Below are 19,283 nucleotides of genomic sequence, written 5' to 3'. Positions count from 1 at the left end.
TCCTTATAACTGTGTTGTTGTAGCTTTTTGTCCATTTGCCCATTTATTCTTTTACATTAAAAAGGTGAAGCACAACCTAATTTAACAAGGCAATATAACACTTCATAAGAAGGTGCGTTAAGTTAAGTGTTTCCATGTGCGTCTCTCCATGCGAGTCCATATGTGTTCAGTCCAGCAGGATATCGTGTTCTCTCTTTTCAGCAGTAACAGGTGCATTTAATCACTTTCTTTTCACATTGCCTTGTGTGTGTGTGTGTGTGTGTGTGTGTGTGTGTGTGTGTGTGTGTGTGTGTGTGTGTGTGTGCGTGTACCTTGGCAGTTGGGGTAGGAGTGGAATCCAGATCTGCACTGTTCACATCGAGGACCCTGAAACTCTGGTTTACACAAACAACGACCAGACGCATCGCAACCTTCAGGCAAGGAGCCGACTGTACTACAGCCACACACTGGGGAGAGAGGCGGGGAAAGGCTTTGTAATTTAGATGGAGACCGGACTTAGGACGTCGAACATAAACGTTGGACTTTAAAGGCACAATGAGTAGGAGAATCACACCAAAATAATACCTCTCAATCATCACTCATGACCCACTAGAGGTGTGTGGCGGTGTCTGTTTGGTGTCGGGGACGTTTTTGGGGGTCAACCTCGTAGCAACCAGATGCCAGTACAGCAAAAACACAAATGAAGCCTTGCAAACAAAGCTAGGATGGAAATGTTTTGTCCACCTGCCACTGTGACTGGTGGATTCCAAATTTTATCAGCCACTCCACCAATTACCATTGTTTTTATGGGCTGGTGAGTGAAGCAAATCTGGCAGCAACTTGTGTATAATACCAGCCTTTTGCTGATGGCTGGAGCTCATTTCCAACCCTGCAAAGCTCATTCCAAATTGAGAGTGAATCTGGTGTTACTGGTGAGCACCGTAACAACTCGTTGAGGAAAGAGGGGCCGACCTTGAATGTTGTGTTTACAAACCGCAACCAACAAATCCGACGCATTGTACCTTAAAAACAAACGTTTTAATTCAACATAGATGCAGAATATACATCTATTCCCTTTTTAAAATAAACATGATAACAAATATTGACCCGTCGGATGACTCACATTGGCAGAGCGGGTAGTTGGAGTAGCCCGGTGCACACTGGTCGCACTCGTAACCTTGGAAACCACTCCGGCACACGCTGTGACCGGTCACAAAGTCACATGACCCGTCCAGACAGCCGGGACCTGAACACTGACAGGCTGCAGACACACACAAAATCAAGCATGCACAGTTAGATTAATTAAACAACAATAACACAAACTGATAAACAACACATCTTTTTTTTTAAATTATATTTAGAGATGAAGGTGTGTGTGTGTGTGTTTTACCATCTTCACTGACTTTAGAAGCAAGCTGTTTATTCAGGAGTGTGTGTTAGTGTGTGTGTGTGTGTGTGTGTGTGTGTGTGTGTGTGTGTGTGTGTGTGTGTGTGTGTGTGTGTGTGTGTATGTTTGAGGCTGCTCCTGGGTGGTAAACTAACACAGGATAAATAAACAAGCCTATAAATAAAGCTTTTGGAATTCCTACCTCTGTTTGTATTTGTGTCTGTGAGCAGAAAAAATGGGACCCAACCCATTAAAATCAACTGTCAAAGTTTTGCAATCAAGAACCTCTGCCGCCTGGTGATTTGAACACACTAATTAAAAGCTTAGCCATTTTATTTGATGGCTTTGAGCAGAGTAGGGTTCGTCATCTGAAGGTTCATTCTTTATTAGCTCAAAAGTATGTGTGTCGACACATGTATGTGGACACAGCTGAGATCAGATCGGGGGCGTCCGATCACAAAAGACAAGTGTAACCACGGCCGAGCATAATTTGCAGTGTTTTATGATGTCTCATAGACCAAAGGATTAATTTATTAAATCGAGAAAATATTGGGCAGATAAATTGTTAAAAAAACAATAGATAATAATATATTTGTCTCTCCATGTAAGCATCTCTCACCCTGACAGTTGAGTCCATAGAAACCTGGAGCACAGGTGTCGCAGTGGTTACCAGTGAAACCTGATTTACAGACGCAGGTCCGGGTTCGGGGATCCGGCCTGCAGGAATTATCCACAGTACCGGCTGCACTGCACTCACAGTCTGCAGAGAGAGGACATAAACATGTTTTTTTTGGCAATAATGTTTCTTGTCAAAGTTATTTCACAAGGGAGAACAGGTGATTTGGAGAGATTTTGTCAAATATATCTATATGATGAGAATTATCCCTGTTCAGCTTTCCAAGTTAGGTTCATCCTGAACAAAACTCCCAAAACACAAACAGGCTGATATGAGCAGAGCCACAGCAGGTAGAAGACTAACATTTATCTATGAGGTCCAACTGAACCGTGTTTTGGTTTTTCCAGCTTATCACATTCTTCTGACATTCCATTCACGCCACACTGATTTTCCCAAAACTCCCCCAAACATCTGACTTTCACCAAAATCCTCAACAGCTGAACAGACAAAGAAGAACATGGGTAAAACAGAAACAGTATGGCAGTATGGAAGGTCAGTCATGAGTATGTTTCTTACATTTATTCAGAATTTATTATTAACTTATATTATAAGCAAACCCTGTTTGCACATTTTAAGGGCTCTTAAAAAGTATTTTCTCTAAACTGAAACCATTCCTTCTGCTTTATTTACTGATAACAATTGTTATTGAATACGTTGTAATAGTTTAGATAAACAAGCCAAAACTGTTATACTCAAATAGGACTGCGAGGCCACAACAGGACAACACACAAACATTTGTTACATTTAAACTTACTGATGATCTCTCCTGCAGGTTTAGCCTCGCCGTTGTTGTTGTTGGATGGATAGATGGGGATGGCTGAGAAAGGGAGATTAGAAACCAGTGGTTTTTAGGCATGGTGGATATGGATGTGTTGTCCAGTCCCTTTAATAATCAAATCCAATGTTCAGACAGTTTTTAATGAGGGTTTTTTGTCTGAGACTCACGGTAACAGTCTGGGAAGTTCATGTAACCGCTGGCGCAGGAGTCACAGTTCTCTCCGGTGTAATTTGGTTTGCAGAAACAGCGACCGGTCAGATCCTCACAGGTACCATCTGTAAACTCTGACTGACAGTCACAGCCTGCAGAGAGGAAGAGGGAGGAAGAGGAGGGGTAGATGTACAAGGGCAAACAGATCGCAATAAGACAAATATGATATAAATGATGGATATATCATGTTTGCATTTGAATGTTTTATGTCAATTTGATCAGGACAGACAGCTGTCACTCACGTGAGCAGGCCAATGGGGAGTCGATGGTGTGGTCAGGTGACCTGTAGTAGGTGGGGATGCAGTGCTCACAGTTGGCTCCACTCGTGTGATGCTGAAAAGAGCGAGTTTCCATTACAGTTGACTGTTATCAGTAACTCATAGAGAGATGACAGATGACAGATGACAGATACAATGTTTAAACTGTAAATTAAGTACATTTTCAAGTATTTCTTGACTTTGCATTATCAAAATGCATCATCACTTTAGTAAAAAGGCACATTGGGGCCATTGTAGGTACAAATTACAGCACTGTGTGAGAGGAGGAATATATTCCAAGAAAAAAGTCTAAAGTTTAACACCTCTCTTCAAAGAATTTGATACTACAGTTCTTATGATACTACAGTAATTATGGGCTAAAATCCCAAGTGTTTGCAAAGTATATATTATTAAAATCATCCACTGCAGGCAAAATACACAGCAAGTGTCAGCGTTGAGTGTGAGCGATGCGATTTCTGAACAGAAAAACAACAACAACAAAAAAACACTTTTTCTCAGAAATCTTTGACTTTATAATCTTAGAGAATATCAGACTTTTTTCACCGATTACATTATTATTTCTCTTTTACCTGCAGGCAATATAACATGATTCAATAATAAACTACAACTACAAATTATTAAATGTATTACATTTAACCAAGCTTTGAAGATAGCACAAGGCGGGGATAACAGACAACTACTGGGACCAGTAGAAGACCATTACCTGACAGTTGAGGCAGACTCCTCCTCCTCGGTTGTGTCCGTGGATGTCGATGCTGCCTCTCTTCTGATCGACCTCAGGGTCGTAGTAACAGTCAAACGAGTGGCGGTGACAGTTACACGCTGAAACACAGTTTAACAGTAAAATGATTCAATAATGAAATATCAGTCATCTTTTTTACCTGCAGTGTTATTTTAACAAAATGAAACAGACAAAAATAATTTAAAAAAACAACAATAATGATACAAATATTACATTAAAAGTTGGTAATCATAGCTGAGCATTTTCACATTTTGTATTTAGTATTTATTAAGCTGAAAAATACTCTTTTACATATATTACATACATGTGGAATTTGACAATATTTTCTTGCTACAATATACTTATTAGACAAAACATTGGAATTATAATAAAATATCTGTGAAATCATTAACTTGGAGCTCATAGTTAGTTACACGTAGTTACTAATAAGTACAGTGGTAGATATTTGTTCAACGTATGGACAGAACGCCCTGGTATAATTGCTCAGCTGTTCAGAAGATCAACTAAATGATTCATCACTTCTTCAGTGAAAAGTTTATCTGAAACCACCTCAGACGTTACTCTCAGGCTGCTCTGTGAAGTCACTTCAAGTGTAGTTGTTGTTTTGAAACCTGTTTCCTTCGGCAGGTGTTCATTGAGCTGGAAGGGAGATTATTACACACTCTGCTGAGGATCATATTTAGCTTGTGTCCAAACAAATCCAAAAAGGAGAGAAATGAGAGAAGCTATGTAATTAACGCCACACAAGCTTAATTATTTCCTGACATTTGATGAAAGTCAGTTATCAGGCTCTTTGTAGTTTGAAGTAGAAAGGAGAAGGTTGGGGATATTTTATGAATCATAAAAGGGTTATTTCATGTCTGATTACAGTCAGTGAACAAAGACCCATGGAATCTCTTTAATAGAGTCAAGAAAATACAACACTACCCAAAGCTGAAATGTTAAACATCCTGTTTGTTAAAAATAGTTTGCATTTTAACATCTCCCTACATGCACATACATGTGTATTATACTACATGTTCTTAAAGGTACTCTGGACACAAAAGCCTCCACTGATGAAACTATCCATGGGAATTTGAAAATTTAATGAATCCAAGTTTAAATGCATCCTCTACAACTATGCATCCTCTTTGGGGTGGTGGAGGGCTGAAGGCATGTAACCCATAAACCCTGTTCTTTGATGTTGATATTAATTCAGTAAGGACCAGCGAAGAAGAAGAAGAAGAAGAAGAAGAAGAAGAAGAAGAAGAAGAAGAAGAAGAAGAAGAAGAAGAAGAAGAACTAAAGTAGCACTTTAGTAGCTTGATTCTTGTTGTTCTGAGTTTGTACTCATGGTTGATTTGCACTTATTGTAAGTCGCTTTGGATAAAATCGTCAGCTAAATGAAATGTAATGTAATGTAAGGTAATGTAATGTAAGAAGATCAAGAGAAGATCGCTAATCATGTCTGCATATAACATAAGTTAGCTTAGCATAAAGACTGGAACCAAATAGTAAGCCTGGCTATGAAACAAATAAATAAATATCTGCCGACCAGATTTATTCCGAATTGTTTAGTTATTTTCTGCAGAATTATTTGCGGGACTATTTATTGGGCTTGCGCCTGACTTCATAAACTATTGAGATCACCATGAGCAGAGACCACAAGAAAAGGACTTGTGTTCGTGCTTGTGTAACCGAGTCCTTTCATCATATGAATGAAGTGGAAGCGGAAGTCTAACGGCTAAACTTGACCTCATCCTTGCACATGTAAACACAGCCAGAAGATTACATACATTCTTTAAGTTAATCTAAGATAAAGAAAGAGAAACGCATGCTTCAGAGACACACGCATGAAATCCTGACCAACGTTTGCTCTTCATACAGAGTCAGGGAAACCCTGATATGGAGCTTTTTGTTCTTATCTGACCCTCAGCGCCTGAGAGGTGCCGGCCGAATAAACCAGCGCTCCTTATCCTCCAGCTCTGATAGTGGTGAGTGTTTTTCTCAGACCTGAGGCACATTTGACATTTTTTTCCTTCCGTGAAGAAAAGAAAAATCTTTTTAAGGACGATTCAGTGCAGTGAGTCAGTCACTGAACTAACAGACCAGAATAACTCATGAACAGAGATAAAGTTCAACTCTCTGCTCTCAGCCAGATTATATATTCTGTCAGAAATGGATACTTTCATCAGTCTTTTAAAAAGACTGAAACATGATACGCAGGCTTTCTGGAATGTTTTTATATTCATGTAGCCAAAATATAATGTGCGCATCATAAGTATTCATGCAGCTTTGTGTTCCTCGCGCTAGTTGAAAAAAAGAGATATGTATTATATGTTTAATATCTGATACACATACTTCCAGCTGTATGAACATAATCTGATCCACTAGAGTCTCACTCTATCTGCAGTATAGGCCTGCATCTCCCTCTCTCTGTAGTTTCCTATCATGTTGCCCTTTTGCCATTGTGATACTATGTGATACAGTGTTAACTGTTCCTGTTAAATATAGTTGCAGCTTTGATAACAGAGGGCTCTCACATGTAAATACAACCAGAGCTTTGATAAATCAAGAATGCAGCAGGACGCAGTCACAGAAAGGTTTTACGGCACGATTGATCCTTTCGGCTGATAGTCTTCAAGAAATGCTTCAATTAACAATGTTTCGGACTTAAAATTTGATAAAATATACTGAGCTTATGAGTCCACAAGCAGAGAGAGTGTTATTTCAACATCTGGATATAAAACTAAAAGAAAAAAAAGATTTTTTCTTTTGCAACTTTCCTTAAATGAAAAGTTCAGGAAATTAAAAAAACTTGATGTTTGATTTTACAGGACAAATTTTTTTTTTTAATTATTATTATTATTATTACTTTTATTTGTGATGCTATTGTGAATTACACTACCCACAATCAAGTAACTGATAGATGGAGTTCACTGTCACCAAAGACAAATTCAGTTTGGAACTGGGGCTCAAGAAAGTTAACATGTGTCTGTTTAGCTTCATTAAATTAAGGCCAACTCGTTCTGTTGAACCAACACATGAAAGAAAATACATTCCTTTGCAGGGATCACTGGTTGAACTGTGTGTGTGTGTGTGTGTGTGTGTGTGTGTGTGTGTGTGTGTGTGTGTGTGTGTGTGTGTGTGTGTGTGTGTGTGTGTGTGTGTGTGTGTGTGTGTGAGCATGAGTGAACACAGTAACAGGACTCCTACTCACGTTCACACTCGTTGGCGCTGTAGGTCGTGGCTGGTTTCCACGGTAACTGATTGTATCCGGGGCAACACTGGTCACAAGACAGGCCACAGGTGTTGTGCTGACAGTCACATAGTAATCTGTAAACAACAACAACAGCAACAGTATGAGTAAAGAAAACAACAGATAAAATGACTCTCCCACACACACCCACCCACACACACACACACACACACACACACACACGCACACACACACACACACACACACACACACACACACACACACACACACACACACACACACACACACACACACACACACACACACACACACACACACACTACTTGAACCAATGTACCAATCTCAGCTCACTGTGCTTTGGGTAAAACATCCTGTGAACCTTTCTCTAAAGTTCACATTCCTCTACCTCTTACCTTGCGACTGTCACTTCAAAGAAAGAAATAGAGAGAAAGAAAGATTGAAAGAAAGAGAGGAAGAGAAAGAGTGTGACAGAGAGTAAATAGAAAAGTGGAAGTAGAACCCCCCCCCCTCTCCAAAAATGAAAGAGTTAATCTTCGTCCTTCATTGACCAGCGGCTGACTGCTTCACCTCAGCTTTTAATCGGATTAGTCTGTAAACCTGCGGCCTGCCGAGTGTGGCCAAAACACAGCAGGGGGGGAGGAAAAAGCCTCTCGTCTCTCTCAGTCCTCTTACCTCAAGGAGAGACAAACACAGGGGACTGGAGTCACAGGAGGAACAGAAAAGTCTTCAATCTGGATTTAAAGGAGCTGAGGGTCTCATCAGACCTGTCTCTTTGTGGTCCGTGTATGTCTCTTTGTAATAATTTTGTCTCTCATTTCTGTTTTCTATTTATAAAAAGCGAGAGATAAACTACGCATATGCAAAAACAAGTAGTATTTTGTTTACAGTCACTAGTTTTGGTAGTTCTTCTCATGTTTTTGGAAACGTAAGTTGATGTTGGCTGATGATGCCCTCATGCATTTAAATATTGAGTGGTCAAAAATCTTAATAGCACACAGTATAATACAATTGGCTTCCGTTTGAAAGGTACTTTAAGTGTTTAAAATGTGTCTTTGGAGGGCTACCCTGCTCTGGAAGGTTGTGTTATTCCACTCTGGTCTGTGCTGATAACGTGTGTGTGTGTGTGTTTGTGTGTGTGTGTGTGTGTGTGTGTGTGTGTGTGTGTGTGTGTGTGTGTGTGTGTTGTGTTTCAACAGGCTCATTGTGTTTCCAGCTTTCACCTTTACGATCAGATCCATTCATTCAGTCTCTCGCTCACAGTTTAATTCACACACTCACTCATGCATCCCTCCTCTCTCTGGCTCTCCATCATTCTTTCCTTTGCTCCCTGGTGATCCGCTCTGTTCCAGCGTTTTAGGAAATGACTTTCAATGGACTGTTTCCATCGAAATTCCCTACTTCCTGGTTTTGATAGTCAGCTGCGGACTAGCAGCTTCCTGGCCGAAGCAAAGGGAACTTGTTCCTTACTCAAAGTGCTATGAAGCTGAATTCTCCTTTTACAGTCAAATAGTTATATTTGGAGTTTCATTCTTTTTTAGTGGCTGTCTCTGATGCTGCCTTTAACTTGTGTACTTAGAGAGCCCTGTGGTGGACAGACACTGTATGTTGCTCAACGCAACGAGTTCAGTGCTGACAATGTACGAGTTTCATTGACTAGTCAAGATGCCCTCAGTGAATGTAAACATGAAACTTTAAATTGTTTTTGGCCGCTGAAAATTCTCAAAACGTTCCATGCCAAGAAAGGCAACACTAAAAAAGGAATTTGGACTTGTGGGTGGGAGATGTGGTTGACTGGCTGTTCTGCAGCTAAGTTCAGTTTTATTTCTATCTGAGGATGTTTTATTGTGAATTAATTACATTGTCTTACATTAATCTTTTCTTATCAGTGCTTCTACTCAATTAAGAACAAACAGTACGTAACCCTCTTCATCATAATGCAGTCTGTGTTTCGTAGTCTGTAAACTGTTGAGTTCTCAGTCCTAATCATATCAGCAGTGCAGCTATAGGTCACACTTTTTAAACACAGACCTCCAGTCAGCCGACCTTCTGTCGTCTGCAACACACCTGCTGGATATATAATGCTAAACAAAGTCCAGCATTGATGTAACTCTTCAGATCAGCATTCCTTCGCTCTGACACAAAGCAGTCAGAGCATCTTCAAGAGCTTGATGAGGAGGGATTCATTTTAATTCCTCATACCGGATTCCCATCAATCAACAACCAGCATGAAACAAGTCTAAAAACAGTAACTGTAAGACTCAAGAGAGGAAGAATATTTGGAATTTGTTCACTAAGTGTAAACCACAGTGCAACAGTATATAAATCCACATCCCCAACTGTTTGAAATACCAGAATCTCCGTGAATCACATATTTATATCCACTGCAATATAACAAATATAATACTTTAAATGTCAGTTAGATTTAATTTAGTTTAAACAGTTTGACAGGGTCTCAGCGATTGCTCTTTCCATTAAGGTTAATTATTCTTTTATGTGTGAAATACCACTCACAAATGAAACACTAGCTCAGTCTAGTTGTTGCCATCTATTTGATAAAAGACTAACAGCTGGATCTAAATGGGGAATTCTGTCTGGATTTTGGCTGATTGTGAGTAACACTCTCAAACTGGTCAATCGTTAATAAACAACCTCTCTGCTTGACACTCACTTCTCCCTTCTAATTTCTTCTTTCCTAATTTATACTTTTTTTCAATTTTTTACCTATTATTCTATCTAAGGCTTTGGATTAATTTGTGAGGAACTGCAACTGTGATAAATCAAATAGGCATTGTTTATGGCTCCTACTGTAGATCGTTATGTCCCTTCAGACATATGCAAAATAAAATGTTTGTCCCAACTTTTTCTACTTTAACTTATCATTTGTAAGTAATGGGTCAAACACAGGATTTTCACACAGGAGACCATTGTCCTGTGTGAAACTAAAAGTCACATTTAAATATTTGTATTGAAGTAGTCTATGTAAGTTACATTACATAACAAATGCACTTATTTGAACCCAAACCATGATATTTTCTTGACTAAAGTAGTTGTAGTTTTGTTGCCTCAACCTGACATGTGTTACACCTAACACAAGTGATGCTGGTAAGAGGTCTTCGTGATTTCACATATTTCTGTGAGATCACATTGCACTTATGCCAACCAAAATATAATTAACGCCTTGTGTTCGAATGCCTCCAAGAACCAACCAAACAAAGGGTTGTATCCATGTCTGTCCAAAATGTCCTAAAAAATCCTATTAAGACATTTTTTGGAAATGGTCATAATTAGTATAGTAATTGTTGAGTTATGGCGTAAATCATGTGTTGAGATTTCACGGTGACCGTTGACACCAACAAAATGTCTGCCACCAGTCAGATTTATTTGTGGGAAAGTGATCAACTCTGAGCATCAAACAACACCAAATCTGACTGTGGTTCTGTCTTAAAAAAATATGAGACTCTTCTCCAGTCTCTTAACACTCATTGTAATTCACTTCAAATAGTATGTATGTTCTTACATCACAAAGGAATTACAAAAAAGCCCAATAACACAACTAATCTTCCTCCGTAGTTCCTTCCTCTTTATGCTTTGCTATTATCCCGACACCCAAAGGGAAAAGGTCTGTTCTCTTTTTAACCACACACATACACACACACACACACACACACACACACACACACACACACACACACACACACACACACACACACACACACACACACACACACACACGCACAGAGACACACACACACACACACACAGAGGTTCAGACACAATTACACTTAATACACATACACACGGCACCAGCGGTGCTAATGATTAACCCAGATGTGGCCTCACCTCTCGGATCGCTGAACCTGAACTGGAGGTGATGCAGCAAAGTGAAACCAAATGGTGCAGAACAGAACCAGCAAACATGTGCACATACAATATCTACCAAGCAGCCAGCTGGCAACAATATGATCCAACATGATGTCTGCTGCACATACATGTGTACTTAATTAGGCATTAAATGTCTGGAAGTTTATTCCAACTTTATACTAACTATTATATTGAACCATGACAGTTTATTATCAGCTGACATTATTAGTACACACTTAACTTTTTGTTGTTTATCCACCTGTATCTAGATTGTTGCATGATATGATATGATATGATATGAACTTTATTCGTCAGCTGGTGCTGAAATTTGTCTTGCGACCCAGCAGCCGTTGCATGTTTAAACAGAAAACACATCCAAACAGCATCCAAATTAGCAACATTATTATAAACTTCATCAATTATGTTGTACACATATTTTGTACCTATGTTTTTATCCTGGGCTGCCTCTACAAAGTCCTCCATGAGACTCGACCCATTAGCTCTTATTTCAGGCCCTGCTAAGCGTCATTTAAAACCTCTGGTTACATTTTCAGTTAAACATCTGCATTATGAACATGACATGCAATGTAAACACACATTCACTGTAAGGACGACATGTAGTACATCACAAAATTCTGTACCCTTACAAGCAAATACAGCAAAATACAGCTTCAGTGGATTATAGTGGTGCCCATTTTATCCTCAGGAGATAAGTATCAATGTGCTTTGTTACCATAATCTTGTGAAATCCCTCTAATGCGGTATAAAGGGAGTGAAGCCAGGACTTGCTCAGGTTGACTGTACATCGGTCTGCAGGCGTTCTCTGTTAAACCGCCATAAATTATCATGGCAGTGTAAACACATCCTGTCGTGTAAATATACACCTCGCTCGCATGCAAGAAAGAGATTAAAGCTTGCATACTGATTGAAACTATAAACTAGAGCCATTAAAAAATTAATTGCACATACTTGTGTTGTGGAAGAGAACCTGTGAGTAGTGTGGTGGCATTAACACAAGACAACCAATAGTTTTACAAAGCATGGGATATTTTAATTTGTCATTTTAGATTACTTAACTGGTATTTCAATTAGTTTCAATGTGTAAAGAGCAAATGAAGAAAGGAGAGCAAATAGGAATATTCTGTGCAAAAATATAAATTGTTCATAAAGTCCTACTGCCTTCAGCAGAGAAATATGTAACATGTCTGGGGGAGAAGGTCTTCTACATATGTGTGTGCACGCAACCAAACACATGAAAGTATACACACGTCTTCTTATAGTAACTATTGGTGCCCCCCCAAGATATTACAAACACCCATCAAACACACACACAGCCCTCCACCTACATCTGTCAGCCTGAAACACCGACCCACACGCAGAGGACATGAGGCGAAGTTGAATTTCAACAGCTTTTGTTCTAACACACACCTGTGATTAAGGCTGAACTCTGCTCAGTGTCCAGAAGACACACACTCAAACACAGATGTGACATTTGGAGAATGATTGCAGTCTGCTTACAGTGTAACGGCAGATCGTAAAGTCTCCCTGAGGGATTCACCCAGACTGCATCTCAACGCCAAGCACATAACCCATTTTAGGATAATGCTGTCAATCAGTATGTTATTCGGCTGCTTACTGTGTCTGATATGTCACTCTTGTAATTCAACCTTAATTATGATTTATGTATTTATTATTCAACCTTAATCCAGGTTAGGGTTGCACAGGGCATTTTCCAAGGGAAGTTAAATTTGGGAATTTGTTGATATTTGATTATAAAAATTGTACCTTATAAGAGTGAATTTATTTAGTTGATAAACTAAAGCCTTAACATTGTCTGCTAGTCTTTGCTAGCTAGCTGTGAGCTGTAACTTGAGCATGCTAATTGAGTTTTATTATCATCCTTCATTGTAAAACAGTTGTTTTCTAAATGTGTTGTTCACTTTAAATCCAAAGTTTGCACACAGCAAACAAATCAATGGATTTTGTCGGCATATTGATGTTTTTGGTCTTCAAAGAAATGGATTTTTTTCACTTCTATTAGACATGCTCACAATTTTGTCTACTTTTGTTGGTTAAAAGTCTGTTTCTATCTGCATATGTTAATACAGCCTGAGCAGAAAACACCTGTATTTGCATGTCATTCCCGTTATTCCCTGCTCATTTCTATTAATTCCTATGGAAAGTTTTTTTAACGTAAGAATCTCTTCAAGATGCTCTGTATCCCAGCGCTTTTTGCTGCAAAGAAAGAAAATCAAGTGTTCTACAAATCCAGATTATTTGACATTCAAATTTAAACATATATATGATCAGGGAAGTAGAGTTGTTTTTCCCAATCCTACATATTGTCATACACAGAGCTGTCAAGTAACGAAGTACAAATACTTCGTTACCTTACTTAAGTAGAAATTTTGGGTATCTATAGTTTACTGGAGTATTTATTTTTCAGACGACTTTTTACTTCTACTCCTTACATTTTCACGCAAATATCTGTACTTTCTACTCCTTACATTTTAAAAATAGCCTCGTTACTATTTAATCTTGGTTTGTTTTCCCTCCGGCTTGTCATCGTTCAAAAACACACACACACAAAAAAAAACTCTCCGCCCCGTTGCCCACAGATACGTGCGCGCGCACACAGGTGAGCATTGAGCACACACACCAGCGGACAGAGAGCGTCGAAAAATATGTCGCGTGAAAAGTAGACCGCTATATCTGCGTTTTAAACGCTCCCAGGGTGAAGATGCAACAGCAGCTCTCCTGTGAGGAGCAACCGGAGTTCTCCTCGCACCGGAGCAGCTCTCTGAACCCGCAGCAGCTCTCCTGCTCCAGGTGAAACGAGCCACGGTGCTCGTGTCTTCTACCAACAATGACCTGCTGGCTTCACACATTACAAAAGTACACGGATATAAAACTAAGTCATAAATAAATACATGGACAAATGCCTGTACTTTCGGGTAAATAGTTACGGTACGCTGTTAACAGGTTAATGCTCAGTAGTACACATATGGTACTTTAATGTATTTGCATTGTAATAAAATGTGATCATTTTCAATGGGCATATATGCAGCTGAAACGGGTAGCCTAGTGCATCCCACATTTTTCAACATAACATTTTAAAAACATTATGGCCTTTATAAAAGTGATTGTTTTGGGGGGGAGGTGGGGTAGTGCACTATAGGCCCCTGAGACGCGGCTTAAGAGTTTGTCCTTAATGGAAAAAAAACATTCCCCTTACATTACTTTTACTTTTATACTTTTAAGTAGTTTTTAAACCAGTACTTTTACACTTTTACTTAAGTAAAAAGCTTGAGTTGATACTTCAACTTTTACAGAAGTATTTTTAAACTCTAGTATCTATACTTCTACTTGAGTAATGAATGTGAATACTTTTGACACCTCTGGTTATACACTAGATCAGGAGTCAGTAATAGGCGGGCCGCACTAAATCATAGTTAGAAATGATTGTGATATTCCAGAACTTTGCTTGAGGAAATTATCTCTCACTGGATCTGGCAGAATTTGAATTGAAGACCTCTGGACTAGATCGTTCGGCCAGATTGACAACCACTGATTTACAGTAGAAAGGGAAAAAAAGAGCCACCTGTCTCTACTGTCAAACAAATCACATCTTAATATCTTCTGTGTGAATGCCTCCTAGCAGCAGTACATTCTCCTTCACTGTAGATCAAAACATCTGACAATTCCCAGCTCTCCGTTCCCCAGTCTCCCTCTCCTCCCTCTAAAATTCCTCCCAAATGCCCAAATTAGTCACGTGCAACAACAAAGAAAGCGCTACATCATCGGCTTTACAAGAGACTGAGATAGAGAGCTAATATTTATAGGCAGACATGTGATTGCTCATTCTTTTGTGTGTGTGTGTGTGTGTGTGTGTGTGTGTGTGTGTGTGTGTGTGTGTGTGTGTGTGTAAAATAACCTGCACATACACACACTCATGTAATCATGTAATACACACACCTATTATTAAATTAAACATATACAGCCCACTTCCACTTCCCATGAGACACCAACACTTACCTGGAAATTCACAGACTCAAACACACACACACACACACACACACACACACACACACACACACACACACACACACACACACACACACCATCCACATGAATTAAAACAGGCTGCGTCTTGTTATTCTGCTCAAACAAAAAAAAAGTAAATATAGGACAGGAAGTTTATTCGTATGGAAGTTGTAATCAGAAATATACGTCTTCCTCTCCAACTCCAGCTGTTTTGCTACCATGAAATTGGATGAACACCCTGAGAAAAACTCTGCTGACTGAGGACGAGATGTTTTCTGCTTGAGATTTGACACGGATGAAAATCTGATTTTAAACTGAGTTTTGGTCAAATCTCCGGTAGTAAAATACATTTATATATTTGAAAGACGTTACAGATTAGTGATTCTTTGTTTCATGCATTCTACATTTTTTCATAATTCCTTTCCTTCATTATTAATCAGCCAACTCATGCGCTATAATTTGCATCACAGGTGAGAAGGCACGTTGAAGATGATGAAGACAGACAGCACTGGCACAGAACCTAACCACAGCCCAGAATAATTAAAACCCTTATGCATCAGATCAGAGCAGTAGCTCAAGGATATGAATTTGGTAATCTGCATTTTGTGTGCGTGTGCGTGTGTGTGTGTGTATGTGATATTCGATGACCATTTGAAGGTCGGGTATCATATATTTGTGTCTTACTTGTAGGGGTTGTTGGGCTCCTTGGCGTTGCAGGCCTCAGCATGTCCGTTACATACACAGCGTCCTCCGATACTGATGTCTTTGATACTGTAGTAATACTGTGAAATGAAAATAATACACAACTTTAGTTATTATCAACAACATGTTGCTGTACATCATGTTTTAGTTGAAGGAATATTTCATCATTTTGGGAAATACGATCCTACAGACACACCACCCTCTTGTGTGTACGGTAAATATGAGGCAAAGGCCTAGAGATGCTGAGCTTAACATAAAGGTTGGAAACAGAACCTTTAAAGCTCACTGATTAAAATGTTATATCTTGTTTGTAAAACGCTGGGAAGCTGATTTTTTTCCAATCCTATGAACAGATCCTCGTTAGCCGTTTCCCATTTCCAATTTCTAATGGACAGGCTGGTAACACTTTCTAGGGCATCCATGTGTATAATGCTTCATAAAACATACGTATAATGCCTTATAATCTGCTTGTAGCACTGTTCAATTATAGTTATACGCTTTCATAAATATTCCTAATGCTTTATAATGACTTAACCGGTCAAGTATCATAAGACTTCATAGTCACTCACTGACTTTGTTTTAGCAAGGATCATACTTGTGTTATAATTCACATAGTTCTACTAAACCCACCAAAGAACGTGCCGAAAATCAGAAACGACAAACTGTAATAAAAGTTTTATTCTCTTTCCGTCAGTAATTCTTTGTAAGAATATGACATCATAATTGGTTGCATTGCGTTACCCGTCGGGTGACGGTGGGGTCACGGAGCGCCTTGCCCATCAGGTGTCCCAGCAGCGTGTTGGTTCTCAGGAAACGAAGTCTGATGTTGGTGGCCTTGGTGAAGTCCCTCAGTACTGGTGAGTAGGAGAAGTTCAAAGCTCCGGGCCGACCGTTCACCAAGGACACCACAATCTGGGAGAGGAGAACAGAGGCTGCTTATCAGCTGACCAACAGGTGCAGAAACACTACAGTCTGGGAAAGTCCTGTAATTATCATTAGGGATGATATCCACCAAATCATATTCATAATTTGATATCATGCCATCAGCAAAATGTTGTTTTTTTTGTTTCTGTATTGCATGCCAATACTTCCGGATTGTTTTCCTGACTAATACTTAATACGATTATGATAATATGCTTCTTTTTTTTTTATTCTCTGTACCCCCGTGTCCTATTTCAGTTCTTGTTCATGTACAATTTTATAAATAAATGGAAAGAAAATAGACTTTTGGCACATTCACAGTAAGGGCTGGGTGATCTTTTGTCTTTCAATGTCATCACATTGTAGCAAATCATATATCAAGGTATTACAATACACAATTATGTCGTCCAAATAAATAACAAACACTTACCGACAGAAAATAATTTTGCACTAAAGTTCATAATTAAATGAGACACTACTTTGTACTTTTCATTTGTCAAATATTTAATTCAGACAGGAGTCTACAAAAATAGACTTGACCATGTGGTTATTTAATATATTAAATAATCGACTTACCAGAAAACATGCTCTATCGTGATAAATATTTGTATTGAGACATAGAATTACATATATCATAATAGAAGATTTGGGCCATATGTAATGAAAATATGTGTGAAAACAACTTTGGAGACTCGTTTGAATGGACACTTTGAAGATATTTAAGCCCCAATTCCACAAAAATAATCTCGATAGCAGCTATGCAGTGTTGCAACTAACCTTTATTTATTATTATAAAGGAATCTACTGATATTTCTCCCAATCAATCTATTCATCTTTCAATCTATAAAATGCAGAAAACAAGGAAACATGTCGATCTCAATGTGATGAGTCCAGTCCAAAACTGTAAGATAATCAGTCACATAAGATAAAGAAAAGCATCAAGTCCTTACATTTGAGCATTTGGAATTAGGGAAGTTGGCCTAAACATTATCCAACTTTTTCTGTGGATGAACTAATAAATGAACTGATAAATGCGTTGTGCTCTACAGTTGTGGACAAAGACATTGAAGTACTTTCTACACAAACACTCACCTCTCCATTCTCCAGCGGGACGATACGGGAGTATTCGGTAGTGCAGACGATGTCGTTATCATTGTTGATCCTCTCAATGGTGCTCTGTCCAAAACGCTCAATACAGTCTCTCTTGGAGGCTACACACACACACACACACACACACACACACACACACACACACACACACACACACACACACACACACACACACACACACAGAGGAGAGAAAGGGGGGGAGAAAAGAAAAGCGTCCAATCAATCACAACCACATTTGCAAACGTGTGAACATCCCCTCGTGTTAAACGTCAGGAGTGTGAACCATCTTGAGGCATTTTAATGATGCGTCTCAGTGTGATAATTAGAGGAGGGTCTCGGCTTGGTGGTGGTCTATATTTTAGTTCTCCTTTAGTTCTCCTTAAATATACCTCAGCAGGCTTTTCAGCTCCACAACAGCTGGAATGACATCTTTAATCATCAGCTTCCACCGACAACACTAACTCTGTATGACTCTCTAACCCACTGTAAACATAACACTGATCTAAATCAATATAAATCCTAAGACTACCGATTTAATAACTAATTTGTATAAATCAATTCATATATAGATGTATGTAACCTATTTATCAACATATATGCAAGGTATTATCGCTGATTATTAGGTCAGAAGCTGTTCTAACTGCTGTCTTATCTCCTCAACACATTCTTTAACTCAATTAAAATAATGTGATAACAGCGATCCCACAGTAATAAGCCCTGATTCAATATGGATAACATCTATTATCCATTATATTAATAATGCTTATAATTAGTAATTTCTTTATGACCTCTTTGTGACACCAAGGAACATTAATATACACATTAAAGTGCTGCATAAATCTCTGTCCTGGTAGTGCGAGTCAACAAGTTACCTGTCAGTCTGCATTGCTTCATGTTTATTCATCTTGTTTGTTTTAAAATGTCAGTGTCCACCAATTTATCATATATCTTTCCGTCGGTGTGGACCAAATAAACCCCAAAACAAGTGTGAAAGCACACAAAAAGGTTGGTTTATTCTCAATGATATCTCATTTATGTTCATCTAATTTAATTGCATTGCATCATTTAAACTTTGCTGGGTGATTTGGCTTTAGAGAGACCATCTTCTGCCTTTAAAGAATACTCAAACTGTAAAAGTGTGTCTGACAGTTTGAGATTTCAGCTTGTTTAAGTCACATTGTTTCTTCATGAAGACACAGCTACATTCCTGGAATAGTTTCACTTTATATCAGAAGTGGCCTTGACACTGAGGAAGACTGAAAGACCATGAAAACAAGACAAAGAAGAGGAGGCAAGAGTGATTTTATAATGTCAAGGTACCTCGAACAGCACCAGCAGTTCAAACCCCCCACCCCAAAATCAACACAAATGAAAA

The 19,283-nt window shown here is 38.9% G+C and overlaps 1 protein-coding gene across 1 annotated transcript in view; it reads right to left on the bottom strand.

The window, feature by feature from the left end:
* The window catches only part of lama5 (laminin, alpha 5), a gene marked incomplete at both ends in the record, with an annotated part of 89,975 nt that overhangs the window by 38,627 nt on the left and 32,065 nt on the right, over positions 1-19,283 (bottom strand). The window contains 11 exons of the mRNA XM_079226109.1: positions 312-446; positions 1,103-1,240; positions 1,986-2,126; positions 2,797-2,859; positions 2,988-3,122; positions 3,273-3,363; positions 4,012-4,130; positions 7,250-7,365; positions 15,860-15,957; positions 16,619-16,789; positions 17,891-18,009. Coding sequence (XP_079082235.1) covers positions 312-446; positions 1,103-1,240; positions 1,986-2,126; positions 2,797-2,859; positions 2,988-3,122; positions 3,273-3,363; positions 4,012-4,130; positions 7,250-7,365; positions 15,860-15,957; positions 16,619-16,789; positions 17,891-18,009 — 1,326 coding nt within the window. The remainder of the gene's footprint in view (positions 1-311; positions 447-1,102; positions 1,241-1,985; positions 2,127-2,796; positions 2,860-2,987; positions 3,123-3,272; positions 3,364-4,011; positions 4,131-7,249; positions 7,366-15,859; positions 15,958-16,618; positions 16,790-17,890; positions 18,010-19,283) is intronic.

This window comes from Taurulus bubalis (genome assembly GCF_910589615.1).
Source record: "Taurulus bubalis genome assembly, chromosome: 11".
NCBI classification, from domain to species: domain Eukaryota; kingdom Metazoa; phylum Chordata; class Actinopteri; order Perciformes; family Cottidae; genus Taurulus; species Taurulus bubalis.
Note: the sequence above shows the minus strand (reverse complement) of the source record. Positions and strands in the feature narration are given on the sequence as shown.